Here is a 26,553-nt window from a genome sequence, read left to right as displayed (position 1 = left end):
CATGAGTTCATTTTAACAGTTGAACGGTATTCATTATTTAAGCACTCATCTATAATGGACATGTGGGTTATTTCTAATCTTTAGCTATGATAAGCAATGCTGCAGTGAATAACCTTCCAAAGAAGTTGTACATGTCCATCAATAAATAGTATAAGAAAGTGCCTGTTTCCCTACACCTTTACCTATCTAGTTTTTTAATCTTTGTCTGATAGGTGGAAAATGGTCTTACTGTTGTTATATTTTGCAATTCTCTTATTGTGAATGAAGTTTAACAGTTTTTATTTTTAAAAGTCATTTGTATTTCCTTTCTCTTTCTGATATGTAAGAGCGCTTTATGTATTAAGGAAGTTAAGCCTTTGTCATATATTATAAATATTTTTTCAATTTATGGATTATCTTTTGACCTCGTTTATGATAGTTTTTCATGTAGAAATTTTAAATATTTATGAAATCAGATTTATCAGCCTTTTCTAAGTTTTTGTGCCATGGCTCAGAGAGAGCTTCTCTATGATTACAAAAAATTTTCTCCAGTGTTTTTCAACAGTTTTATGGTTTTATTTCTGTTTAAATCGTTGCTCAACCAGGGCTTGATTTTGGTATAAGGAATGAGGTAGACATACAATTAAATTGTTTTTGTGGTAAAATATGAGTAACGATTTGCCATTTCAACTATTTTAAAGTATACAATGTAATGACTTTTTTTAAAATTTAGTTTTATTTGTTTTATACAGCAGGTTCTTATTTATTATATACATATTAGTGTATATATGTCAATCCCAATCTCTCAGTTCATCCCACAGCCACCACCACCACCACCACCACCACCATCCTTACCCCGCTTTCCCCCCATGGTGTCCATAGATTTGTTCTCTACATCTGTGTCTCTGTTTCTCCCTTTTAAACCGGTTCATCTATACCATTTTTCTAGATTCCACATATTTGCATTAATATACGATATTTGTTTTTCTCTTTCTGACCTACTTCACTCTATATGACAGTCTCTGGGTCCATCCACGTCTCTACAAATGACCCAGTTTCGTTCCTTTTTATGGCTAATATTCCACTGTATATATGTACCACATCTTCTTTATCCATTCATCTGTTGATGGGCATTTAGGTTGCTTCCATGACCTGGCTATTGTAAATAGTGCTGCAATGAACATTGGGGTGCGTGTGTCTTTTTGAATTATGGTTTTCTCTGGGTATATGCCCAGTAGTGGGATTGCTGGGTCATACGGTAATTCTGTTTTTAGTTTTTTAAGGAACTTCCATACTGTTTTCCACAGTAGCTGTATCAATTTACATTCCCACCAACAGTGCAAGAGGATTCCCTTTTCTCCACACCCTCTCCAGCATTTGTTGTTTGTAGATTTTCTGATGATGCCCATTCTAACTGGTGTGAGGTGATACCTCATTGTAGTTTTGATTTGCATTTCTCTAATAATTAGAGATATTGAGCAGCTTTTCATATGCCTCTTGGCCATCTATGTGTCTTCTTTGGAGAGATGTCTGTTTAGGTCTTCTGTCCATTTTTTGATTGGATTGTCTGTTTTTTTCATATTGAGCTGCATGAGCTGTTTATATATTTTGGAGATTAATCCTTTGTCCATAGATTCGTTTGCAAATATTTTCTCTCATTCTGAGGGTTATCTTTTTGTCTTGTTGATAGTTTCCTTTGCTGTGCAAAAGCTTTTAAATTTCTTTAGGTTCTTTGTTTATTTTTGTTTTTATTTTCATTACTCTAGGAGGTGGGTCAAAAAACATCTTGCTGTGATTTGTCAAAGAGTGTTCTTCCTATGTTTTTCTCTAAGAGTTTTATAGTGTCCAGTCTTACATTTAGGTCTTTAATCTATTTTGCGTTTGTTTTTCTGTATAGAGTTAGGTAGTGTTCTAATTTTATTCTTTTACATGTAGCTGTCCAGTTTTCCCCGCACCACTTATTGAAGACACTATCTTTTCTCCATTGTATATCCTTGCATTCTTTGTCATAGATTGGTTGACCATAGGTGCGTGGGTTTATCTCTGGGCTTTCTATCCTGTTCCATTGTTCTATGTTTCTGTTTTTGTCCCAGTACCATATTGTCTTGATTACTGTAGCTTTGTAGTATAGTCTGAAGTCAGGGAGTCTGATTCCTCCAGCTCCTTTTTTTCCCCTGAAGACTGCTTTGGCTATTCGGGGTCTTTTGTGTCCCCATACAAATTTTAAGACTTTTTGTTCTCGTTTTGTAGAAAATGCCATTGGTAATTTGATAAGGATTGTGATGAATCTGTAGACTGCTCTGGATAGTATAGTCATTTTCACAATATTGATTCTTCTAATCCAAGAACGTGGTATATCTCTCCATCTGTTTTTGTCATTTTTGATTTCTTTCATAAGTGTCTTATAGCTTTCTGAGTACAGGTCTTTTACCTCCTTAGGTAGGTTTATTCCTAGGTATTTTATTCTTTTTGTTGCAATGGTGAATGGGATTGTTTCCTTAATTTCTCTTTCTGGTCTTTCGTTTTTAGTGTATAGGAATGCAAGAGATTTCTGTGCATTAATTTTGTGTCTTGCAACTTTACCAAATTCATTGATTAGCTCTAGTAGTTTTCTGGTGGCATCTTTAGGGTTATCTATGTATAGTATGTCATCTGCAAACAGTGACTGTTTTACTTTTTTTTCCAATTTGTATCCCTTTTATTTCTTTTTCTTCTCTGATTGCAGTGGCTAGGACTTCCAAAACTATGTTGAATAATAGTGACGAGAGTGGACATCCTTGTCTTGTTCCTGATCTTAGAGGAAATGCTTTCAGTTTTTCACCATTGAGAATGATGTTTGCTGTGGGTTTGTCGTATATGGCCTTTATTATGTTGAGGTAGGTTCTCTCTATGCCCATTTTCTGGAGAGTTTTTTATCACAAATGGGTGTTGAATTTTGTCAAGCTTTTTCTGCATCTATTGAGATGATCATATGGTTTTTCTTCACTTTGTTAATATGGTGTGTCACATTGATTGATTTGCATATTGAAGAATCCTTGCATCCCTGGGATGAATCCCACTTGATCATGGTGTATGATCCTTTTAATGTGTTGTTGGATTCTGATGGTTAGTATTTTGTTGAGGATTTTTGCATATATGTTCATCAGTGATATTGGTCTGTAATTTTCTTTTTTTTTGTAGTATCTTTGTCTGGTTTTGGTATCAGGGTGATGGTGGCCTTATAGAATGAGTTTGGGAGTGTTCCTTCCTCTGCAATTTTTTGGAAGAGTTTGAGAAGAACGGGTGTTAGCTGTTCTCTAAATGTTTGATAGAATTCACCTGTGAAGCCATCTGGTCCTGGACTTTTGTTTGTTGGAAGATTTTTAATTGGAGTTTCAATTTCATTATTTGTGATTGGTCAGTTCATATTTTCTATTTCTTCCTGGTTCAGTCTTGGAAGGTTATACCTTTCTAAGAATTTGTCCATTTCTTCCAGGTTGTCCATTTTATTGGCGTAGAGTTGCTTGTAGCAGTCTCTTATGCTTTGTATTTCTGCGGTGTCCGTTGTAACTTCTCCTTTTTCATTTCTAATTTTATTGATTTGAGTCTTCTCCCTCTTTTTCTTGATGAATCTGGCTAAAGGTTTATCAATTTTGTATATCTTCTCAAAGAACCAGCTTTTAGTTTTATTGATCTTTGCTGTTGTTTTCTTTGTTTCTATTTCATTTATTTCTGCTCTGATCTTTATGATTTCTTTCCTTCTACTAACTTTGGGTTTTGTTTGTTCTTCTTTCTCTAGTTTCTTTAGGTGTAAGGTTAGATTGTTTACTTGAGATTTTTCCTGTTTCTTTAGGTAGGCTTGTATAGCTATAAACTTCCCTCTTAGAACTGCTTTTGCTGAATCCCATAGGTTTTGGATCGTCGTGTTTTCGTTGTCATTTGTCTCTAGGTATTCTTTGGTGTTCTCTTTGACGTCTTCAGTGATCTCTTGGTTACTTAGTAATGTATTGTTTAGCTTCTGTGTGTTTGTGTTTTTTATATTTTTTTATCTGTAATTGATTTCTAATCTCATAGCGTTGTGGTTGGAAAAGATGCTCGATATGATTTCAATTTTCTTAAATTTACCAAGGCTTGATTTGTGACCCAAGTTGTGATCTATCCTGGAGAATAGATCCAGGAGAATAGATTCTGTGTGCACTTGAGAAGAAAGTGTAATCTGCTCTTTTTGGATGGAACGTCCTATAAAAATCAATTAAATCTATCTGGTCTGTGGTGTCATTTAAAGGTTCTGTTTCCTTATTAATTTTCTGTCTCGATGATCTGTCCATTGGTGTAAGTGAGGTGTTAAAGTCCCCCTCTATTATTATGTTACTGTCAATTTCTTCTTTTATAGCTGTTAGCATTTGCTCTATGTATTGAGGTGCTTCTGTGTTGGGTGCATATATATTTATAATTGTTATGTCTTCTTCTTGGATTGATCCCTTGATCATTATATAGTGTTCTTTCTTGTCTCTTGTAACATTCTTTAAAGTCTGTTTTATCTGATATGAGTATTGGTACTCCAGCTTTCTTTTGATTTTCATTTGCATGGAATATCTTTTTCCATCCCCTTACTTTCAATCTGTATGTGTTCCTAGGTCTGAAGTGGGTCTCTTGTAGACAGCATATATATGGGTCTTGTTTTTGTTTCCATTCAGCGAGCCTGTGTCTTTTGGTTGGAGCATTTAATCCATTCACATTCAAGGTTATTATCGATATGTATGTTTCTATTACCATTTTCTTAATTGTTTTGGGTTTGTTTTTGTAGGTCTTTTTCTTGTCTTGTGTTTCCCACTTAGAGAAGTTCCTTTAGCATTTGTTGTAGAGCTGGTTTGGTGGTGCTGAATTCTCTTAGCTTTTGCTTGTCTGTAAAGCTTTTGATTTCTCAATCGAATCTGATTGAGGTCCTTGCCAGGTAGAGTAATCTTGGTTGTAGGTTCTTCCCTTTCATCACTTTCAGTATATCATGCCACTCCCTTCTGGCATGTAGAGTTTCTGCTGAGAAATCAGCTGTTAACCTTATGGGAGTTCCCTTGTATGTTGTCATTTTTCCCTTGTTGCTTTTAAATGTTTTTCTTTGTCTTTAATTTTTGTCAGTTTGATTACTGTGTGTCTTGGTGTGTTTCTCACTGGGTTTATCCTGCCTGGGACTCTGCACTTCCTGGACTTGGGTGGCTATTTCCTTTCCCATGTTAGGGAAGTTTTTAACTATAATCTCTTCAAATATTTCCTTGGGTTCTTTCTGTCTCTCTTCTCCTTCTGGGACCCCCTATAATGCAAGTGTTGGTGTGTTTAATGTTGTCCCAGGCTGTCTTCATTTCTTTTCATTCTTTTTTCTTTATTCTGTTCCACGACAGTGAATTTCACCATTCTGTCTTCCAGGTCACTTATCTGTTCTTCTGCCTCAATTATTCTGCTATTGATTCCTTTTAGTGTATCTTTCATTTCAGTTATTGTATTGTTCATCTCTGTTTGTTATTTAAGTCTTCTAGGTGTTTGTTCTTTAATTCTTCTAGGTCTTTGTTAAACATTTCTTGCATTTTCTTGATCTTTGCCTGTATTGTTTTTCTGAGGTCCTGTATTATTTTCAGTATCATTATTCTGAATTCTTTTTTGGAAGGTTGCCCATCTCCACTTCATTTAGTTGTTTTTCTGGGGTTTTATCTTGTTTCTTCATCTGGTACATAGTTTTCTGCGTTTTCATTTTGTCTTTCTTTCTGTGAATGTGGTTTTCATTCCACAGGCTGCAGAATTGTAGTTCTTCCTGCTTCTGCTGTCTGCCCTCTCTGCAATGTCATTTATTCCATTTACAGTGTTGTGCAACCATCACCACCATTTCCCAAACCCCTTCAGCACCCCAAACAGAAACTCTGTACCCATTAAGCAATAACTCCCTATTCCCTCCTCCCCCAGCCCCTGGTAACCTCTGCTTTACTTTCTAGCTCTATGAATTTGCCTCTTCTAGGTACCTCATACAAGTGGAAACATACAATATTTGTTCCTTTGTGTCTGGATAATTTCACCTAACAATGTTTTTAACGTTGAACCATGTTGTCGTCTGTAACAACCTTATTCCTTTTTTATGGCTGACTAATATTTTTTTTGTATGGGTATACCACATTTTGTTTCTCTGTCTGGTAATGAACGTTTGGATTGTTTCCACCTTTTGGCTATTGTGAAAAATGCTGCTATGAACATTGCTGTGCAAGTGTTCATTGGAGTCCCTGGTTTTAATTCTTTTGGTTTGGACCTAGAAGTGGAATTGCTGGATAATATGGTAGTTCTGTGTTTAGCATTGGAGGAACTGCTAAACTGTTTTCCACAGTGGTTGCAACATTTTACATTACCACCAGCAATGTTTGAGGTTTCTGCTTTCCTCACATCCTAACACTTGTTATTTACCATTTTAAAAATTATGGTCATGCCTAGTAGGTATGTCACTGTGGTTTAGATTTGCATTTCCCTAATGACTAAGAATGTTGAGCATCTTTTTCATGTGCTATTGACCATTTTTGAATCTTTGGAGAAATGACTCTTCAAGTCTTTTGCCTTTTTTTGTTTTGCGTTTAATTAAGACTTTACTTTTCTAGAGTGGTTTCAGGTTCACAGCAGAATTGAGAGGCAGATTTCTTATATATCCCCTGACCCCACACCATTATCAACACCCCCCGCCCCCCGCACCCAGAGTGACACATTTGTTTCAACCCATGAACCTACACTGACAGATAATAATCACCAAAATCCATAGTTTACATTAAGGTTCACTCTTGGTGTTGTATATTCAGTGGGTTTGGACTGATGTATTATATGACATGTATCCATCACTATGGCATCATACAGAGTATTTTTACAAATCCTCTGTGCTTCACCTTGTCATCCCTCCAACCCCTGACAACCACTGATCTTTTACTGTCTCCATAGTTTTGTCTTTTCCAGAATGTTATATAGTTGGAGTCATACAGTATGTAGCCTTTTCAGATTGGCTTCTTTTACTTAGTAATATGCATTTAAAGTTCTTCCATGTCTTTTCATGGCTTGATAGCTCATTTCTTTTTCACACTGATTAATATTCCATTGTCTGGATGTGTCACAATTTATTTATCCATTCAACCCTTGAAGGACACATTTGTTGCTTCCAAGTTTTGGCAATTATGAATAAAGCTGATATAAACATCCATGTGCAGGTTTTTATGTGGGCATAAGTTTTCAGCTCCTTTGGGTAAACACCAAGGAGCATGATTGCTGGACTGTATGTGCAGTTTTGTAAGAAAGCACCAAACTGTCTTACAGAATGGCTGAACCATTTTGTATTCCCACCAGCAGAGAATGAGAGTTACTGTTGCTCTACATCCTTGTTATCATTTGGTGTTGTCAGTGTTTTAGATTTTGGCCATTCTAATAAGTGTCTTTGCCTATCTTTTTTTAAAAAATATTTATTTCTTTGGCTGTGCCGGGTCTTAGTTGCAGCATGCGGGCTCTTAGTTGTGGCGTGCGGATTCTGACCAGGGATTGAATCCGGGCCCCCTGTATTGGTAGCGTGGAATCTTAACCACTGGACCACCAGGGAAGTCCCAAGTGTCTTTGCCTATTTTTTAATTGTCTTTTTGTTGTTGAATTGTAGCAGTTCTTTAGATATTCTGGTTATTAATATCTCGTCAGATACATGATATATAAATATTTTCTCCCAATCTGTGAGTTTTCTTTTCACTCTTTATATAGTGTCATTTTATGCACTTAAGTCTTTAATTTGGATGAAGTCCAATTTATCTGTTTTTCTTTTGTTGCCTGTGCTTTTGGTGTCATAATTTAAGAAACCATTACCAAATTCAAGATCATGAAGATTTTCAATTCCTATATTTTCTTCTAAGAGTTTCTTATAGTTTTAGCTCTTATATTTAGGTCTTTGATCCATTTTTAGTTAATTTTTGTGTAAGGTATATGGTAATAGTGCAACTTCATTATTTTGCATGTGGATGTCTCATTTTCCCAACAAGATTTGTTGAAAAGACTGTCCTTTCCACATTGGATGGTCTTGGCCCCCTTGTTGAAAATCAGTTGACCATAGATCTGAGGGTTTCTTTCTTTCTTTCTTTTTTTTTTTAAAAATTAATTTATTAATTAATTTATTTATTTTTGGCTGTGTTGGGTCTTCGTTTCTGTGCGAGGGCTTTCTCTAGTTGCGGCGAGCGGGGGCCACTCTTCATCGCGGTGTGCAGGCCTCTCACTGTCGCGGCCTCTCTTGTTGCGGAGCACAAGCTGCAGACGCGCAGGCTCAGTAGTTGTGGCTCACGGGCCTAGTTGCTCCGCGGCATGTGGGATCTTCCCAGACCAGGGCTTGAACCCGTGTCCCCTGCATTGGCAGGCAGATTCTCAACCACTGCGCCACCAGGGAAGCCCCTTTCTTTCTTTTTTTAAAAAAATATTTATTTATTTATTTGGTTGCAGCCAGTCTTAGTTGTGGCAGGCGGGTTCCTTAGTTGTGGCTCGCAGCCTTTTTAATTGGGGCTCGCTGGTTCCTTTGTTGTGGCATGCGAACTCTTGGTTGCGGCATGCATGTGGGATCTAGTTTCCTGACCAGGGATCGGACCCGGGCCCCCTGTATTGGGAGAATGGAGTCTCAACCACTGCGCCACCAGGGAAGTCCCTCTGAGGGTTTATTTCTGAACTCTGTTGTATTCCATCGATCTGTGTCTATCTTTATGCCATACCACATGCGTTTGATTACTCTAGCTCTGTAAGTTTTGTAATCGAGAAGTGTGATTCCTCCAACTTTGTTATTCTTTTTCAATATTGTTTGGCTTTTCAGGGTCCCTTGAGTTTTCATATGAATTTTGGGATGAGTTTTTCCATTACTGTAAAATTGTCATTGGAATTTTGATAGGGATTACTTTGAATCAGTATAACACTTTGGGTAGCTCTGTCATCTTAATATTAAGTCTTCCAATCCATGAACATGAGATATCATTCTATTTATTTAGGTTGTCTTTAATTTCTGTTGGCCATGTTTTATAGTTTTTAGGGTACAAGTCTTTCACCTTTTTGGTTAAGTTTATTCTTAAGTATTCTTGATTCTGTTGTAAATGGGATTGCTTTCTTAATTTCATTTTTTTTTGAATTGTTCATTGCTAGTGTATAGAAACACACCTGATTTTTGTGTGTTGATTTTGTGTTTTGCAACTTTGCTGAATTTATTAGCTCTAACAGTTGTTTTGTGGATTCTTTAGGGTTTTCTACACATGAGATCACATCATTTATAAATAGAGATAGTTTAACAACTTTCTTTCCAACTTGGATGCCTACTGTTTTTTTTTGCCTAATTGCTCAGGTAGAACTTCCAGTACTATGTTGAATAGAAGTGGTGAAAGTGGGAATCCTTGTCTTGTTCCTGATCAATTAATTTTTTTTCCTAAATAACTGCTTGCTTTTATCATACTGTTTGTAGAATAATCCATCTTTCCTTCCCCCTGCCCCTCCATTTGCAACATCATCTTCATAATTTGCAGAATCCCTGTATGTGTGTTGGGTGAGTGAAGCATGAACAAATGCCTGCATAATCTGATCTCTCTCCACCTGTTCATCCTCATGACTTGCATTTCCGTCTTTCGTGTACTACAAGTCTTGTGTTGCTTATACTTCTTGCAAGACATCAGTTAATCATTCTTTCATTCATTTGTTACATACATTCACATCTTTCTGACTTTGCACAGCTCTTTTTCTGCTTGGACCCATCTTTCCCTGCTTGTTGACCTGACATCTGCCCGCTCATCCTTCAGGTCTGTTCATGCACTGTTATGCCCTCAGGCAAAAATAAATTCTCTTCCTGTTTTCACTTTAAATGTGAGCGTGCTTTTCTTATGCCACTTATTAGACTGCCTCCTTGATAGTTCCAAGGAAAAGTCTGAGGTCTGATTTTAAAGAGAAAATTGTCAGAGACAATTGTGCAAATAGTAGTAAAAATTGGCAGCAAGAACAGTAACAGAAAATGAGAAAAGGATATAATTTTCTAGGTCTTTAATTCCATGCAGTAGAAGCTTTTTTGTTGTTCTTATTGATCACTGAACTGCCCAAAACACAGTAATAAGAAAAAATCCACATTATTTGACACTAGAGAAGGGTCCCACCCACAAAGGGTCCCTTTGAGACTCAGAGGATTCTGATAGTAAACAGTGTGAGCGTCCACAAAACCTTGGGTAAGGGCTGATCCTTTCTGTAAAGATGAACAAACAAATGCTAGACATACGAAGAACTCAGCACTTGAAGAAAATGAGACTGTATCATTTAGAGTATGCCAAATAGTATAAAAAAAGAGGGAAAAGTGGAATTCAGATTCCCAATATGACAAGTGCAGATTGTAAAAATAAAATAAGCTGAGAACAGGAAAGAGTTCTTGAAGTTATAGAATGTGACTGTTAAAAAATTCAGGACTCACTAGCAGAATAGATAGTGCACAATACCAAGTTAGCTTGGAAAAAAACCTCGCAGAATTTAGGAAGAAGGTATTTTAAATGAATAGTAAGAGAGCATTTAAAACACAGGAAGTTCTCAAATCTGTGATTGGAGTTCCTGGAAGAGAGAGCAGAGGAGACAGATGAAGCAATAACTGAAGTAATAGTGGAAGAACATCTCTGAGCTGAGGAACACCTTGAGTCTCAAGGTCAGAGTCTCCACCAGGAATATATTTGAAAAGCATAAAAACCAGGATGTGTTCTGATGAGTTTTCTAAGTATTCAGGGTAAAGAAAAAACAAGAGAAGTTATCTTTAGGGAAGAACAAGTCAGATTTGCATTAGTTCCTTTCCAGATCCTTAGGAAAAGGAGGTGTTGGGCAATCTTAATATAGTCAGCTCACACATGTATGTAAATTTCAAATACAGCTGAGGAGCTGAATGAATTGTTCTCCCAAATAGCAGCTCAGTTCCATTTATTGGTTTGTTATGCCTTTGTTTGTGTCATATATTACCATTCCAGGAGACTGTATGAGTTTATGCGACCACTGGCATGAGTGCCTTTCTTTTAAATGGCTGCACAGTATTCATTTGGATGCACCATGATTTGTACAACCAGTCTTTTCCCTGACATTGAACATTTAGGTTATTTCTAGCCTTTCAACGTCATAAATAACTCCATGAAAGACACTGGTGCATGAGTTAGCTACATTTTGGATCATTGCCACTAACAAAGAAATAACTAATGAGTCAATTATTCCTAGCTTTTTTGAGCAAAAATCATATAAAAATCAATAGGATTAAAATTTTTATTTTGGTTAAATTATTCTTTAAAACAAAGATCTTCCCCATTTAAATTTAGCTTTAATTAAAGGTGGGAGTGGGCACTAGATTAGAACAGTGGTTCTCAACTGGGTGTTGGTGGGGTGTATTGGTGGTAGATTTTGCTGTCCGGGGACATGTCAGAAGAGAATTTTGGTGGTCACATCTGGGAGAGGGGGTGCTACTGCCAATCTAACAAGTAGAGACCGGGCACTGCTGTTAAACATCCTGCCAGGCACAAGAGGGCCCACAACAGGGTTAGTTATCTAGCCCAAATGTCAGCACTGCTGAGGTTGACAGGTTTTACTGCTAACAGAGACATCCTTTGTGGATTTAAGGCCAGTGTTTATGGGTTCTCTCTGCTATAGGAGGGGAACATTTCAGCATCAGAACATCAGTAGAGGCTTATTTTGCCGAATATGATAGACCTAGGGAATAGTTCAACACTTGCCTTTCCCATCCCCATTTTGAGAAACACCTTGTATTTTATTGCTCACATAAAGTGCTTATAAAATTGTTTATTTTTGTGTCTTGGGTGGTCCTGAAAATGCCTCATCAGTGTCAGATCTAGTTATTGTTGAGATTTGCCTCTACTGTGTGTATTAGAGACCTGCATTTAGCTGCTTGGAAAGAAAATCAGGCAACAACGAACAGGGACTTCCATTTCTCGTGTGATGAGAATTCTGGAGATAGGAGTCCAGAGCGGTTACTGTGGCTCCATCAAGTCATCGATGACCCAGTCTCCTCTATTTCTGCTTGGCCTTCCTCAGAATGTGCTTTTACCTTGGGGTCACCAGACAGCTCCTGCCCTTTCCCACCCCTTGCCCCCCCACATCAGAGCCTGTATTCAGCTGAGCCAGCCCTTTTGATCAAAGCTGTCCTGCATCCCAACCTAGTGATTTCTGCTTATTCCCATTGATTGGCCAGAACTGTGTCCCATGACTATTCTTAGTTGTACGAGAGGCTGGGAAATTCAGGGTCTTAGTTGGGGTCTTTGTAAGTCAGAAAATACATTCAGAAACCTTTAGTAAGAAAGAATCGATGTTGGAATAGGCAACTAGTACGTACCTCTGGAGCCACTTTCTAAAGTACTGGGGTTCTTCCTAAATGCACTGAAATTAAAGAAAGGTAAAGGAGAACAAATAATAATGATAACATTAGAAATTTGAGAAAATGAACTCTGTAAGAATTCTCTCTTTTAAAAAAAAGTAACCGAGAAAATGTATCTGTTTTATGGTGTTGTAAATTAAGATCTCTTCCCTACCCCAATACTTGGGGCCCTGCCCTATTCTTTTTTTGCAATATCAGTAATGATTAGTTATAGTGTACACAAAAAAATGTTTTTTAGGCTAAAAACTGGAAACAGCAACCAACAGATGGACTTAACTGTGGAAAATGGGTGTATAAGCATAACAGGAGTACTGAAGAAGGGCTTGTATAATGCCCTTTTAAAAATTGTTTTATGTTTTAGTTGTAGGAGTTTTCTAAAAAAATATATTCTGGATATTAATCCCTTATCAGATATATGATTTGTAACTGTTTTCTCACAATCTGTGTGTTGCAACAACTTTTTGATGTGATTTTAAAACTTACTAGCATTAAGACTGATATTACAGTAGTATTTATTACTATTTTAGCTAGTTTATTTTTAAGTAATATATAAACTAAAAAATATGTGAATATATGGTTTAAAATTTAAATGGCACAAAAGGTTTCCAATAAAAAGCAGTTAGAATGACGGAAGGTTACTTTAGAAAGGAGAGAGGAGCAGGGTAGAGAAAAGCTGTGTCTTATGTACTTTATACCTTTTCTAAGAAAAGAGATTTGAAACAGATATGGCAAAAGTAGTAACATGTTTAATCTCACTGGTGGGAACATGGGGTGTCCTATTATCTATATTTTTTTGTTTTAAATATTTTATAATTAAAGCAAATTTTTAGTTATGTAAATCTCTACCCTCCCCTAGATGTTCGGTCCCCCAGTCTTCCGCCCCACAAGTTACTAGTATTTTGACTCCTTCTAGAATTATTCATTGTGTTCTCAGGCATAGTTATGTTTGAGTGGATGGAGGTGGGAGCTACTCAACGTCTTTCATACCTTTTTCACAGTGTGTCCTTGAGACCATCCCACACAAGTGTTTGCAGCACTTGGGTCCCTTTCCTGGTTCCCTCCTGTCCCCCCGCTTCCCCTCACCTCTACTTTACTCCCGCAGGGCACTGAGGTTGCTGCCAGTTTTCCACTGTTAGGTACAGTGAACATCCTGGTACACACAGGTATATGGCTGTATGCGATATAAATTCCTGGAGGCAAAATTGGTGGCTCAAACTTATAACCTTATCAAATTGTTCTCGCAGAAACATTACAGCAGTATACGCTCTGCAGCAAACTGTTGGAGCACTTTTTCACTCTCCTCACCTGCCTGATGTTCTTAGAATTTCTTATTCTTGTCAATTATTTTCTCTGCATTTGATGCTGAAGACCTCTCAACATGCATGTTTTAGTATTATTTTAAATTAATGTTTTTCTTTTATATCAATTATTAACTTGGAATATAAAATTACTTGTACTCTGTAGTGTTTCAACTCTGAAGTGTTTGAGATTATACAGATATAAGCCAAGACCTGAATGTGTTTAACTTTACATATAAAACTTATTATTTGACATTTAAAAACTTTTATAATTGATCAGTGGAAATGAAGCTTTATTTCTTTTTTCATCTAGTCACAGTAATTTGTTATGATATGCTTTCATGGAAAAGTATTTGAAGCTAAAAGGTAATATTTCTGTCCAACTTATTGTATGAGGCTAATAGAGCTTTGATACTAAAACTGAATAAATTGCACGGGACAAGAAAATTAGAGGTCAATTCAACTTAAAAATACAGATGCATACATTTTAAAATAATGGTGGTACACCCAATCAATAGAATATCATTCAGCACTAAAAAGAAATGAGCTATCAAGCCGTGAAAAGACATGGAGGAACCTTAAATGCATATTTATGCATATCTAAATGAAAATCTATTATTGTAATTCAATACATTACCAGATTAAAGGAGAAAAGTTAAGATCATATCCATGAATGCAGGGTAAACATTGAGTAAAATTCAACACCCATTCATGATGAAAGAAACATTTAGTAAACTAGAAATTACTGAGGGGAACCTTCTTAACCTGAAAAGGGTATCCACCAGAAATCTAAAGCAAATATTACACTTAGTGGTTAAACCTTAGAAGCAGTTCTTTCAAAATCAGGGAAAAAATATTTCTGTTTGACATTGAATAAGAGGTCCTAGCCAATGCAATTAGATTAGAAAAAGAAATAAGAGGTATGAATGAGAAATATGAAGTATAAAAGAGACAGAATTATCACTGTTTGCTGATATTGAGAGACTCAGAACCAGCTACCAAATGTTAGAGAGCTTAGCAAGATTGCTGGGTGTGAGAGTAGCATTAAAAAGTCAGTAGCAACAATTGTAACATGTGTATGTGTGTGTTTCTGTTCCTGTGTGTGTGGCAGATTGCATTTTCCAAAAGGACTGCACCAACATATATTGAACCCCCATGCTTTTTGCACAAAGAGGCTGTGATTTCTTGCACCGAGAGGTGGTCTCTGTTCCCTACTCTTGGGTATTGGAAGGCCCATTGGGTAAAAATATGAGCTAGAAAGTTACCTGTCCTAGGGCTGTTGGGTAGTGGCAGGCAGGACGGTAGGAAAATTACCTGAATAACTTATTTATGCTTAATTTATAAAATTACCTGGTGCCTAACTTTTTTTTTTAATGAATGAATGAATTAATTAATTAAATTTTATTTTTGGCTGAGTTGGCTCTTCGTTGCTGTGCGCGGGCTTTCTCTAGTTGCAGCGAGCGGGGGCTACTCTTCATTGTGGTACGCGGGCTTCTCATTACGGTGGCTTCTCTTGTTGTGGAGCACGGGCTCTAGGCACGCAGGCATCAGTAGTTGTAGCACGTGGGTTCAGTAGTTGTGGCTCGCGGGCTCTAGAGCGCAGGCTCAGTAGTTGTGGCACACAGGTTTCTTTGCTCCGCGGCATGTGGGATCTTCCTGGACCAGGGCTTGAACCTGTGTCCCCTGCATTGGCAGGCGGATTCTTAACCACTGCGCCACCAGGGAAGTCTTGGTGCCTAACTTTTAAAATAGTGTTTCTCCAGGCATGGTAGTGTGAGCAAAAGCCCAAATTAATTTTTGCCGTTAATGCATACTCTTTGGGGTTTTTTTTGGTATGTTTCTGTTTTTACCTGAATTCTTAGAATAATGGTCCATTTGGGAGGAAAAGCTGGTCATGATGGATACAGCAAGTAGCTGAGTGCCTAGTGCAGGCATACTGGCGCAAAATTTCTTCTGTAGTGGAATACCAAGAACCATAAGGGTCCTAAAATGAGCATTTGTAGCTCTAGAAATAAAATTTGAGAATACCTGGGCTCAGAATAAAGTAACAGTTATATGGCATGAAGATAAAGAAATAGATTAAAATTTTAAGATAGAAGCTCTGAAATATAGGTAGATAATATTCAGAGAGTTTAGTTGGAAATTTGAGTATGATGTGGTAACCTTAGATTCCTCCTTTGCATCAGTTGTCACATAAACTGTTAACGTTGCTGTAGGTGTTGAACATGGCAGGGCAGTGAACGTGTATGAGAGCAGAGCCTTCTGCCTGAAGGACCTTGGTTCAGTCCTGGGGTCTCACGCTTACTAGCTCTGGGACCTTTGGTAGATCACTTAACCCCTGAAAGCCTGTCACCCCTGACATACAAAATGGGGAAGATAATCTTTCCCACTGGTGTTGTGAGAATTGAATGAGATCACGTCGATGATGTGCTTTGCATAGTACTTGACCTATCCTAAGTGCTCAGTGAAAGTTATTTGATACTGGCTGGGAAAGTATCTGTTTTGCTATATAAAATTTAAGAGAAATATTAAAATATATTTTTGTTATTTTAAGGAAATTCGCAGTGAGTCCCATGACTATCCTCATAGAGTGGCCAAGTTTCCAGAAAACAGAAATCGAAACAGATACAGAGATGTAAGCCCATGTAAGTACTTGGGGGTGTGGGTGTGTGTGTTGTAGGAGGCGGGACATGGTGGAAAAGGTTGGGGTCGGGGTTGGTAAGTATGGTGATTTTTTTTTTTTTCATATTAACATATGTTCTTCAAAGAAAATTTTCAAGGCATAAAATAGTAGAAGGAAGGAAAATTGCCCATAATTATTTCCTCTTCCAACACGGCCACCATTAATTGATGTATTTCTTACCATCCTTTTTTCTTACACATGATTTTTCTCTTTTCATAATAATTGTAATCATATGTATGTGTATGTGTAGTCATATATATCTACTTCTTTTCATATTATTCCATAGCTTTTATAAGTATTACTTAAAATGTTTATTGGTGTAATTTGTTTTTTTCCCCCGAATTACAAAAGTAGTGTGTATTCACTACTACTTGAAAAGTTTTAAAACATAGAAATGTGTAAAGGAAAAACTCTCATCATTTAAAAACAAGCAAATACTATTGGGTTTATATTCTTTTGGTATTTGTCTGTGTAAATGTGTATGTACATTCTTTTAAATTCAGCTGGAATCCTGCACGCACTGACCTGCAGCTTTTCTCCCTTGTGGCCGCATGTTGTAGACGTTTCCTGTCGTGGACACAGTCATTTAGTGGCTTCCACAGCGGCTTTGGGGAGGTCAATCTTTATGTAACAGTTCCCTGTGGTTGGACTTAGATTCTGCTGTGCATGTGCATGTACATGCACGTGCGCGCGCGCGCGCACACACACACACACACACACACAGGGTTTTGTGAACAGTTGTAACACCAGGGCTTTAAAAATGTGTTCATCAAGTGATTTTATTTTTGTTCTGATCGATCCCGCCTTCAGATATTGAATTAGGCTGCCTTACTGCTCAGAGGATTCCCATGTTTGGTTTCAGTGGGTGAGCGTAGGCATCCTCTTTAGGGCTGCTGGTGTGCTGCGTTTGTGTTCGATGCCGGGTGCCTCCTCATGGGCCTCATGCTCCACCATCACCTCTCTTCTTCATAGCTTCAACCTCTTTCTAATAACTCTCTTCCCTTATTATTCAGATGTGCTCCAATCTCTTCTGACCTCAAACCCCATATCGCACTCCAGCTATCGCTTTGTCACCTACACAGACACAGGCGTGTGCACACACACACACACACAGAATCTTAGAAGCGTGCACCACCCTGTCTGTCTCTCCACTCTCATCACCCACGCGTTCTTCAGCCATGGTTCTACCCCAGCCTCCCCACTGAAACTTTTATTCTAAAGTACTGTGCGCTTTCTAGTTTTCTAATACAATGAGGGACTTTCCATCGGTGTCTTTTCTTATCCCTCTGTGACTTTCGACATTGTCAACCATGCCTTCCTTCCCTAAGTCCATATTTTTCTTGATTTTGCTGTTACTTCTCTGGCTGATCACGCCTTTTCAGAACTTCTCTTCCTCAATTGTCTTTGTCTTCAGAGCTCTGTCTGTGCCTCTGTCTCCCCCTCGTCTACTTGTGTGAATGGCCTCATTTTCTATGAGTTCAGTTGCCATCTCTCTGCTTCTCACCCCAGATCTCATCTGCAGCCTACGTCTCTATTCTCGGCTACAGACCCACTTACGCACTTCTCTGTCTTGGTGTGCTGTAGCCACCTCAGGCTCAGAATTCCTTCCCCACAGTCCCTCAGTCCCAGCCCTAATCTGTTCTTTCTGCTTTATCCCCATGTTCGTAAGGGCTACCACTAGCCGCACACTTGCTGCAGCTAGAAACTCAGACCTCTCTTCCCTCATTCATCTCCCACATCTGGTTGGTGACTAAGTAATTATAATTCCATTTCCACAGTATATTTCAAATCTGTTCTCTGTTCATACTGGCTTGGTTCAGGCCTGGGTTATTACAGCAGCCTCTTAACTAGTCTCCGTTCTGTTCCCACCTCAGTCCGACCCCCACATGGTATCCAGAGCAATCTCTGTGTGATGCAAGTCTGTCCTCCACTGCTGTCTTCAGTAGTGCTCCTCAGTTTTATGAAAAGTTAAAGTGCTTTAGTGTTACCATACAAGGCCTTTTGTAGCCATTTTCCTACAAATCGTTTGTTTTGGTGACTCACTTGGCACCAACGTGCCCTGTTTTTAACAGTTTTTGAATGTCATTCCCGTTTGGAATAGGCTTCCTCTTTCTTTGACCAACTTCACTCAAAGTCCTCTTCCCCCAAATACCATCTAAACAACCACTTCCCAGGGGTGTTATCCTCACACAGGAGAGGAGGTCATGGAGCTGGTGACTCCCACTAAATCCAGGTGGACCTGGGAATAGGTATTTTTTCAAAGTTCCTGAGGTGATGCTGGTATACCTTTCTTGATTGAGAGTTGTTACATCATTTCCATACAGAGTCCCGTACAGTTGTTGGCTTGGTTCATAAAACGTGTATTGAAAACCAGCTGCATGTCCGCCATTGTGCTGTGCCTGAGAGGACCGTGAGTCCACGTGCCCTGCCTGCCAACAACATACGTGCAGTGGGGGGGGGGGGGCGGGGGTGTGTGTACGTGCCTGCTGTGCTTTGTGTGTCAGGAGATGGTGCAGTGCTGGTGGAGCCAAGAAGAGGCGCTCAGCTCTGCTTAAGGGTTAGGAGTTATCTTTTAAGATAATTTTTTTTTTTTTTACTTTATTAAAATAGTCTATTTTAAACCAGCAATTATTTTTCATATAAAGAATTTCTAAACATCCATACAGGAAATAAACATAGATAATACTGAGTGCAAAGCAGACAATGACATGTTTGCAAGCAATCAAAAGGAATTGTTTTTTGTTTGTTTGTTTTTAATTCAGAATCACAGATCTTTCTAGATTTTGATTCATCAAGTCTGGAAATGTATTTTTAAACAAACTCCTTACGTGATTCTTATATGCTCAGCTTGAAACTACATTTGGAGGTATGAATATGAGGTACATATTCAAAGAGGGGTATTTTGTCGGGGTTTTTTTTCCCTCTAATATTTATTTATTTATTTATTTTGGCTGTGCTGGGTCTTAGTTGCGGCTCACGGGATACACGTTGTGGTGTGTGGGCTTCTTAGCTGTGGCATGCATGCAGGATCTAGTTCCCTGACCAGGGATTGAACCCGGGGCCCCTGCATTGGGAGCTCGGAGTCTTATCCTCTGGATAGCCAGGCAGGTCCCAAAGAGGGGTATTTTGAAATAGAAAGAATTTTAAGAAGTCTACAGTCTTTGTATAATTGCCATGACTGAAAAGATGCCTTATTTGTCTCACTTAACCATGAGGTAATTGTAGAAGAGATCGGCCAGAAGGTGGTTGGTTGAGAAAAGAAAGGTTGTAGTCATCACTTTGAGAATTGTATTTGTACTGTTAGAGACAGCTGCCAGATTTTGAAATATTCCTTACTATATTTGCTTTGCCTGTAGAAATCCCAGTTTACTATTTGATCTAAAAGGAGGTACCAGCCTTCTCTTTTCAAAGTTGGTGGTGAAAGAGTAGTTTTTTGTTTTGTTTTGTTTTTTGTGATAAAAACACATACCATAAATTTACCCTTTTAACAGTTTTTAGGTGTCCATCACGGTGTTGTTGGCTGTATGCACATTGTTCTATGACAGCTCTTGTCATCTTGTGTGACTGAAACCCTCCCCCCTCCCCCAGCCCCTGGCAGTCACCATTCTACTTTCTCTTTCTCAGAGTCTGATCACTTTAGGTGCCTCATAGAAATGGAATCATACAGTGCTTCTTTTTGTGATTGGCTTATTTCACATAGCATAATGCCCTCAAGGTTCATCCATCAGTGTTTAAAGTAACACGTGGACTTCTGATTCCAGTAGTGTGGCAGGTTAGATAGTCCATAGTTTCTTACTGCTGCAAAACAAGAAGATTCTCAATAAACACACTTTTTAAATAAATTGCTAGGTGGGGAGGAAGTAAGGAAGACATCCAGGCTTTCTGTGCTCCCCACCTCCTAAAAAAAGATCTCAGCAAATGGCATAGCTACTCTGAATGCACATGGCAATATCAGCTGTGACATTTGTATTCACCTAATAAAATAGTCTCAAGGTATATAAGGCAAAAATGAATAGAATTACAGAAAGAAATCGACAATTCTATATTCACAGACTTTTTTCCATTTATTTATTTAATTTATTTTTATTTTTGGCTGTGTTGTGTCTTCGTTGGTGCGTGTGGGCTTTCTCTCGATGTGGCGAGCGGGGGCTACTCTTCGTTGCAGTGCGCAGGCTTCTCATTGCGGTGGCTTCTCTTGTTGCGGAGCGCAGGCTTCAGTAGTTGTGGTGCGTGGGCTCAGTAGTTGTGGCTCGCGGGCTCTAGAGCACAGGTTCAGTAGTTGGGGCGCACGGGCTTAGTTTCTCCGCGGCATGTGGGATTTTCCTGGACCAGGGCTTGAACCTGAGTCCCCTGCATTGGCAGGCGGATTCTTAACCACTGCGCCACCAGGGAAGCCCGTTCACGGACTTCTTAAGGCAAAATATTAGTAAAGAAGTAGAAGATTTGGACCACACAGTTAAGCTTTATTTAATAAGAAAAATATATAAAACGTTATATATAGAACCTATTCTCCAACAATTATAGAATTCACATTCTTCTAGGACTTACATGGAATATTTGTAATTGACTAGGCTGTAAAAGTAACTCTTAAAACAGTTTAAGAATTACTGTCTTACAGGCCATGTTCTTTGACTGTAATGCAATTAAATTATAGATTATTAATAAAAAGATTAAAATTCCTATAAATTTGGAGATTTAAAGATTTCTAAATGATTCATGGGTTAAGAAGAAATCATAATGGAAACTTAAAAGTGAACAATAGGTAAAATTCTACTTATCAGAACTTGCATAAAGCAGCAAAAAGAGTACTGCAAGAAAATACACTGTCTTAAATGTTTGTATTAAAACAAAAGGCTGAAAATTAAAGTGCTAAGTGTCTAACCTAATTTAGAGTAAAAGTAACAGAATAAAAACCAAAAAAAAAAAAGCAGAAAGGAAATAATACAAAAATAAAAGAAGAATAGAAATCAAAGGACCAAACAAAACCAAATATTAGTTCCTTGATGAGACTAATAAACTGGCAAGATTGAGCAAGAAAAATAAAACAAACATAGAAACCAGAGAGACAGGGACTTCCGTGGTGGTCCAGTGGCTAAGACTCCATGCTCCCAATGCAGGGGGCCCGGGTTCAATCCCTGGTCAGAGAACTAGATCCCGCATGCCACGACTAAAAGATCCCGCATGCCTCAACTAAAAAGATTCCGCATGCCTCAACTAAAAAATCCCACATTCCGCAACAAAGATCCTGCATGCCACAACTAAGACCCAGCGCAGCTAAATAAATAAATAATTAAATAAATAAATAAACAAATACATACAGTAAATATTTAAAAACAAAACAGAAACCCCAGAAAGACAGAGACAGGTGCATATAAACAATATTAGGAGAAAAAAGGGGAACATCAATACAGATGTAAAAGGAATTAAAAAGCTAGAGTACTGCAAACAATTATGGCAGTAAATGTGATCAGTTAGAAGAAATGGAACAGACTCCTGGAAAAATAGAATTTACCAACACGGATTAAAGGAGAAGTGGAGTCTAAGTAGACCTGTGACAACTAAATAAATTAAATTAATCAAAAAAATATTTCCACTAAGAAAACACTGGGACTAGATGCTTTAACAGGTGTGTCTTTTTAAGTAAAATAAATATTTATTTATTTTATTTATTTTTGACTGCGTTGGGTCTTCGTTGCTGCACAGGGCTTTCTCTAAGTTGCGTTGCGGCGAGCGGGGGCTGCTCTTCATTGTGGTGCGCGGGCTTCTCATTGCAGTGGCTTCTCTTGTTGCAGAGCACAGGCTCTTAGGCGCGCAGGCTTCAGTAGTTGTGGTGCACGGGCTTAGTTGCTCCGCAGCATGTGGGATCTTCCTGGACCAGGGCTCGAACCCGTGTCCCCTGCACTGGCAGGCGGATTCTTAACCACTGCACCATCAGGCAAGTCCCAACAGGCGTGTCTTAATAATAATAAAAACTCTCCCCGAGAACAGAAAAAGAGAATACTCCTCAATTCCTTTTGTGAGGCTATTAGATAATTTGGATGTCCAAACCAGAAAAGTTTAGTGAGGAATAAAAGTTACAGGCGTATCTACCTCATGAATGTAGATGTAAAAATCCTGAAGAAAGGTTAGCAAACTGAATACAGCAGTGTCTGTATTAAGTTTATTTTAGCAATGTAAGGGTGGCTTAGCATTAGACAGTCTTATAAATGTAATTAACCTTAGTAACAAGGCAAAGGAGAAAAAGCCATATGAATATCTCAATAGATGCAGAAAGATTAAAGTCAGTTCTTGCTCCTGATTAAAAACAAGTAATGTATCAAACTAGAAACAGAAGGAAACTTCTGTAACTTACATGAGAGGACACCTACAGTCACATCACTTTTTTTTTTTAATTTTTATTTATTTATTTATGGCTGTGTTGGGTTTTCGTTTCTGTGTGAGGGCTTTCTCTAGTTGCGGCAAGCAGGAGCCACTCTTCATCGCGGTGCACGGGCCTCTCATTATCGTGGCCTCTCCTGTTGCGGAGCACAGGCTCCAGACGCGCAGGCTCAGTAATTGTGGCTCACGGGCCCAGTTGCTCCGCAGCATGTGGGATCTTCCCAGACCAGGGCTCGAACCCGTTTCCCCTGCATTGGCAGGCAGACTCTCAACCACTGCGCCACCAGGGAAGCCCCCCATCACTCTTAATGATAACGTGTTACAAACATTTTTTAAAACTCAAGGACAAGACAAGGGTGCCCACAAGTACCACTTCCACTTGACATTGTACTTTGGATCCCGGACACTACAGTAAGAGAAGAATAAGAAACGAAGGCATAAGGATTGGGAACTGCTGCTGTGTAAGTAACCCCCTCAAACCCTAACAGTCACTCGCCACGTCTGGAATCGGGAGGCTGACTGGACACAGGCGGGTCTTGCTCACCATCTCCCAGGCAGCATAGCTCAGGTGGTGGCCAGGCTGGGTTGCCTGGACCCTCACCCAGTGGTAAACCGTCAGCTGCAGCACCTGCACATGGCATCTCCACGTGACCTGGACTTCCTCACCAGTAGCCCCTGAGTTGCAGGAGTGAGCATCCTTAGAGTCTAGCCGGGAGCTGCACTGCCTGTGTCACCTCTCCTTTGAAGTCACACATCACCTGCACCACATTCTGTTCATTAGGGTGAGGTACCACGCCATCTGGATTCAAGAGGTTGTCACAAAGAACTGTGGGCATGTTTCAAAACCATTACAGTTATGAATTATATGGTTTTTTTCTTCATAGATAATCCAGAAAATTCACAGACAAATCAAATAATTAATAAACATTTTGATAGTCTCAGAATTATAAGACAATAGAGTTTCAATTTATGAAAACAGATTTTTATACATGACAAGAATGTGCTTGTCATCTTTCTTGCTAAGCACACTTAGATAAAAACTATTGTATAATAGTAATCAGAATAAGTATAGATATAACTTAAATGTTATGGTAACTCTTCTATAAATATTTGCTAACATTCTTCCTCATCACATCTAAAGTTTAAAAATAAAGACTGGGACTTCCCTGGTGCCTGCCAGTGCAGGGGACATGGGTTTGAGCCCTGGTTCGGGAAGATCCCACATGCCGCAGAGCAACTAAGTTCGTGCGCCACAACTGCTGAGCCCGCGTACCACAACTACTGAAGCCCGTGTGCCTGGAACCTGTGCTCTGCAACAAGAGAAGCCACTGCAATGAGAAGCCCATGCACCGCAAGGAAGAATAGCCCCTGCTCGCCGCAACTAGAGAAGGTCCTCGGGTAGCAATGAAGACCCAACGCAGCCATAAATAAATAAATAAATTAATTAATTAATTAATAATAAAAAAATTTTTAATCATTAAAAAAATAAAAATAAAGACTAAATGCACTTATTCTCAAAATCCATCATGTAGACAGCTCTTTTACTTAAAAGTTTTCTCATTAACTGTTAGGATTTTGACCTTTGGTTCTATCTTCATTTTTGGTTTTTGGTGAAGAGTTCTTAACATGATATCAAAAGCACAATCCATAAAAGAAAAAAATCAACAAATTGGACTAAACCAAAATTTAAAACTTTTGCTTTGTGAAAGGCCCCGTTAGTAGGATGGAGAGACGAGGACAGAGTGGGAGAAAATATTAATAAATCACAAAGAACTCATATCTAGAATATATACAGAACTCTGAAAATACAGCAGTAAAAATCCCAAACAGTCCAGTTCAGAAATGGGCAGAAGATGATGAACGTAGATGGCACATAAGCACACGAAAAACATCACTAACCATTAGGGAAAAGCAAATTAAAACCATGGTGGTGAGTGATCGTGACACACGTACTAGAGGAGCTGAAATGACAGGGCTGTGGACTCCAAGAACGCGGAGAGAAGCTGGATCTCCTACGCAGCGGGGAGGACGGAGGATGGTGGACGGTGCGGCCGCTCTGCAACGTGGTGTGGCAGCTTCTTGATTACCTTATATGACGCAGCCGCTGCACTCCTGGACATTTATCTCCGAGAATTGCAACCTTATGTCCACACAGAAATGTGAACATGGGTGTTCAGAGCAGCTTTGTTTGTAAGAGCTCCAAATTGGAAACGACCCAAGTGTCCATCAGTGGGTAAGTGGTCAACACAGCGTGGTTCTTTTGTTCCTGCCGTGGGAAGCTCCCCGTGCCCTGCAGCGGCTTGGGTGGGCCCCAGAGGACTCCCACTGAGCAGAGTCCAGTCTCAAGGTTACCTCCTGCGTGATTCCATTTATACAGCGTTCTGGGAATGGTGCCGCCGTTGCAGGAGAGGGCAGATCACTGGGTCAGGACGGGGTCGAGGAAGAGACTCTGAAGGGGGGCGGGGCACAGAGGAGCTTGTGGTGGTGGGTGCATGAGTTTGCGCACGCAATAAAACTGCTCCACACAAGTGATGCCTGCAAAACAGGAGACGGGGATCAGGTCTGAGGGTTATTCCAGTGTCTTTCCAGGTTTCTGGATTTCACAGCCTTCCTGAATCGGGTCCTGGGCAGGGCACTGTGCGAGGTGGGGGTGGGATGTGGTGAACTTGTCAGGGTCCCTGGCCACGCCGATGGCTGAGGCCTGGGTGCTGAGCGGGCTGGAGCCTCATCACGTCAGGCCCCGCCTGTAGCCACCACGTCGTGTGGACAGCTCTGGTGTTGGAGCTGTGCCGGGGCTGCAGGGAGAGCCCTTAAGTCAGTGAGGAAACCCGGCACATCCTCCAGGACCATCCGTTATACTCAGAACGGGCACTGGGGGAAGGAGTGGTTGATATATTAAAATACAGATACATAGCAAAGTAGAATTTTTAAGTTTCTGTAAATTTTTAAGATAAAGTAGGACTTTTTGAGGAGTTCTGTACTTGACACGTTTAGGGTATAAATGAGGGTCAGTCAATAGAAATAGTGGAGAAGGACGAGTGTAGTCTGGCCGTTTCCTCTTAACGGATGAGAAAGAGGCCCAGGAGACCAGTGCTGGGTTTCGGGTCCTGGGCCCGCACCTCCGGGGGCCGCCCTGCTCCGTGCAGGTCACAGCGGCTTCTTCGGCCATGGGGGCCAGTGGAGCCAGAGCAGACCCCAGGGCCACACCCACGCCCCTTCGCCTCCCTCACTGTTTCCATGTTGGAATCACATGGTTCCAGTTGCCTCTACTAAAAAGTCCTGAAGCTTTCTGAGCTCTTGTTTTTTGCTGAATTACTTTACTTCTCAAGTCAGCTGTAGTTTCATCTCCTGCTGACGTTTAGAGTGTTTTAATAGTGACATGCGATTCTAAAAAAATTCTACCACAGCTTAACAGTTTGAATATGAACATTTTCTGGAATTCATTGTATAAACAATGCTTGACCACTTGCCAGCCTAAATTGTTATGACACCATGCTGGTAGGTGCTACGAGAAAACGGAAGTAGAAGCCCCTTTTCTCTGATAGTTGGATTTAGGAGTTGAGACTAATAAATCAGTACAGGATCTCTCAACTCTGAACCTAAGTTTCAGGCGCTTCTCTTCCCTTTGTTCACGGGGCTTGTGCCGCAGTCGCCATCCCCAGACATGAGGCATGTACCCATCACAAAGCCTTCACTCTTCTCTGTGCGTGGCACACTCTTGACCCAAATATTCATGTGGCTGACCTCCTCTAAGTCTTTGCTTCAGTGTCACTGTCACAGTGAGGCCCAGCCTGACCACCTGTTTAGAATTGGCAACCTGT

The 26,553-nt window shown here is 39.5% G+C and overlaps 1 protein-coding gene across 4 annotated transcripts in view; it reads left to right on the top strand.

Annotated features, from left to right (window-relative positions):
- PTPN2 (protein tyrosine phosphatase non-receptor type 2) overlaps positions 1-26,553 on the top strand; it is a 74,531-nt gene that overhangs the window by 8,498 nt on the left and 39,480 nt on the right. For 3 of the 4 annotated variants that reach the window (XM_061168895.1, XM_061168894.1, XM_061168893.1), the window contains exon 2: positions 16,226-16,316. In XM_061168895.1, the coding sequence (XP_061024878.1) occupies positions 16,226-16,316 (91 nt within the window). Of the gene's footprint in view, positions 1-16,225; positions 16,317-24,895; positions 24,966-26,553 lie in introns of those variants that run through there. The other variant, XM_061168896.1, reaches the window with a different exon arrangement.

The sequence above is a fragment of the Eubalaena glacialis genome, chromosome 15 (assembly GCF_028564815.1).
Source record: "Eubalaena glacialis isolate mEubGla1 chromosome 15, mEubGla1.1.hap2.+ XY, whole genome shotgun sequence".
Lineage (NCBI taxonomy): Eukaryota > Metazoa > Chordata > Mammalia > Artiodactyla > Balaenidae > Eubalaena > Eubalaena glacialis.
This window is presented reverse-complemented; position numbering and strand designations above follow the sequence as displayed.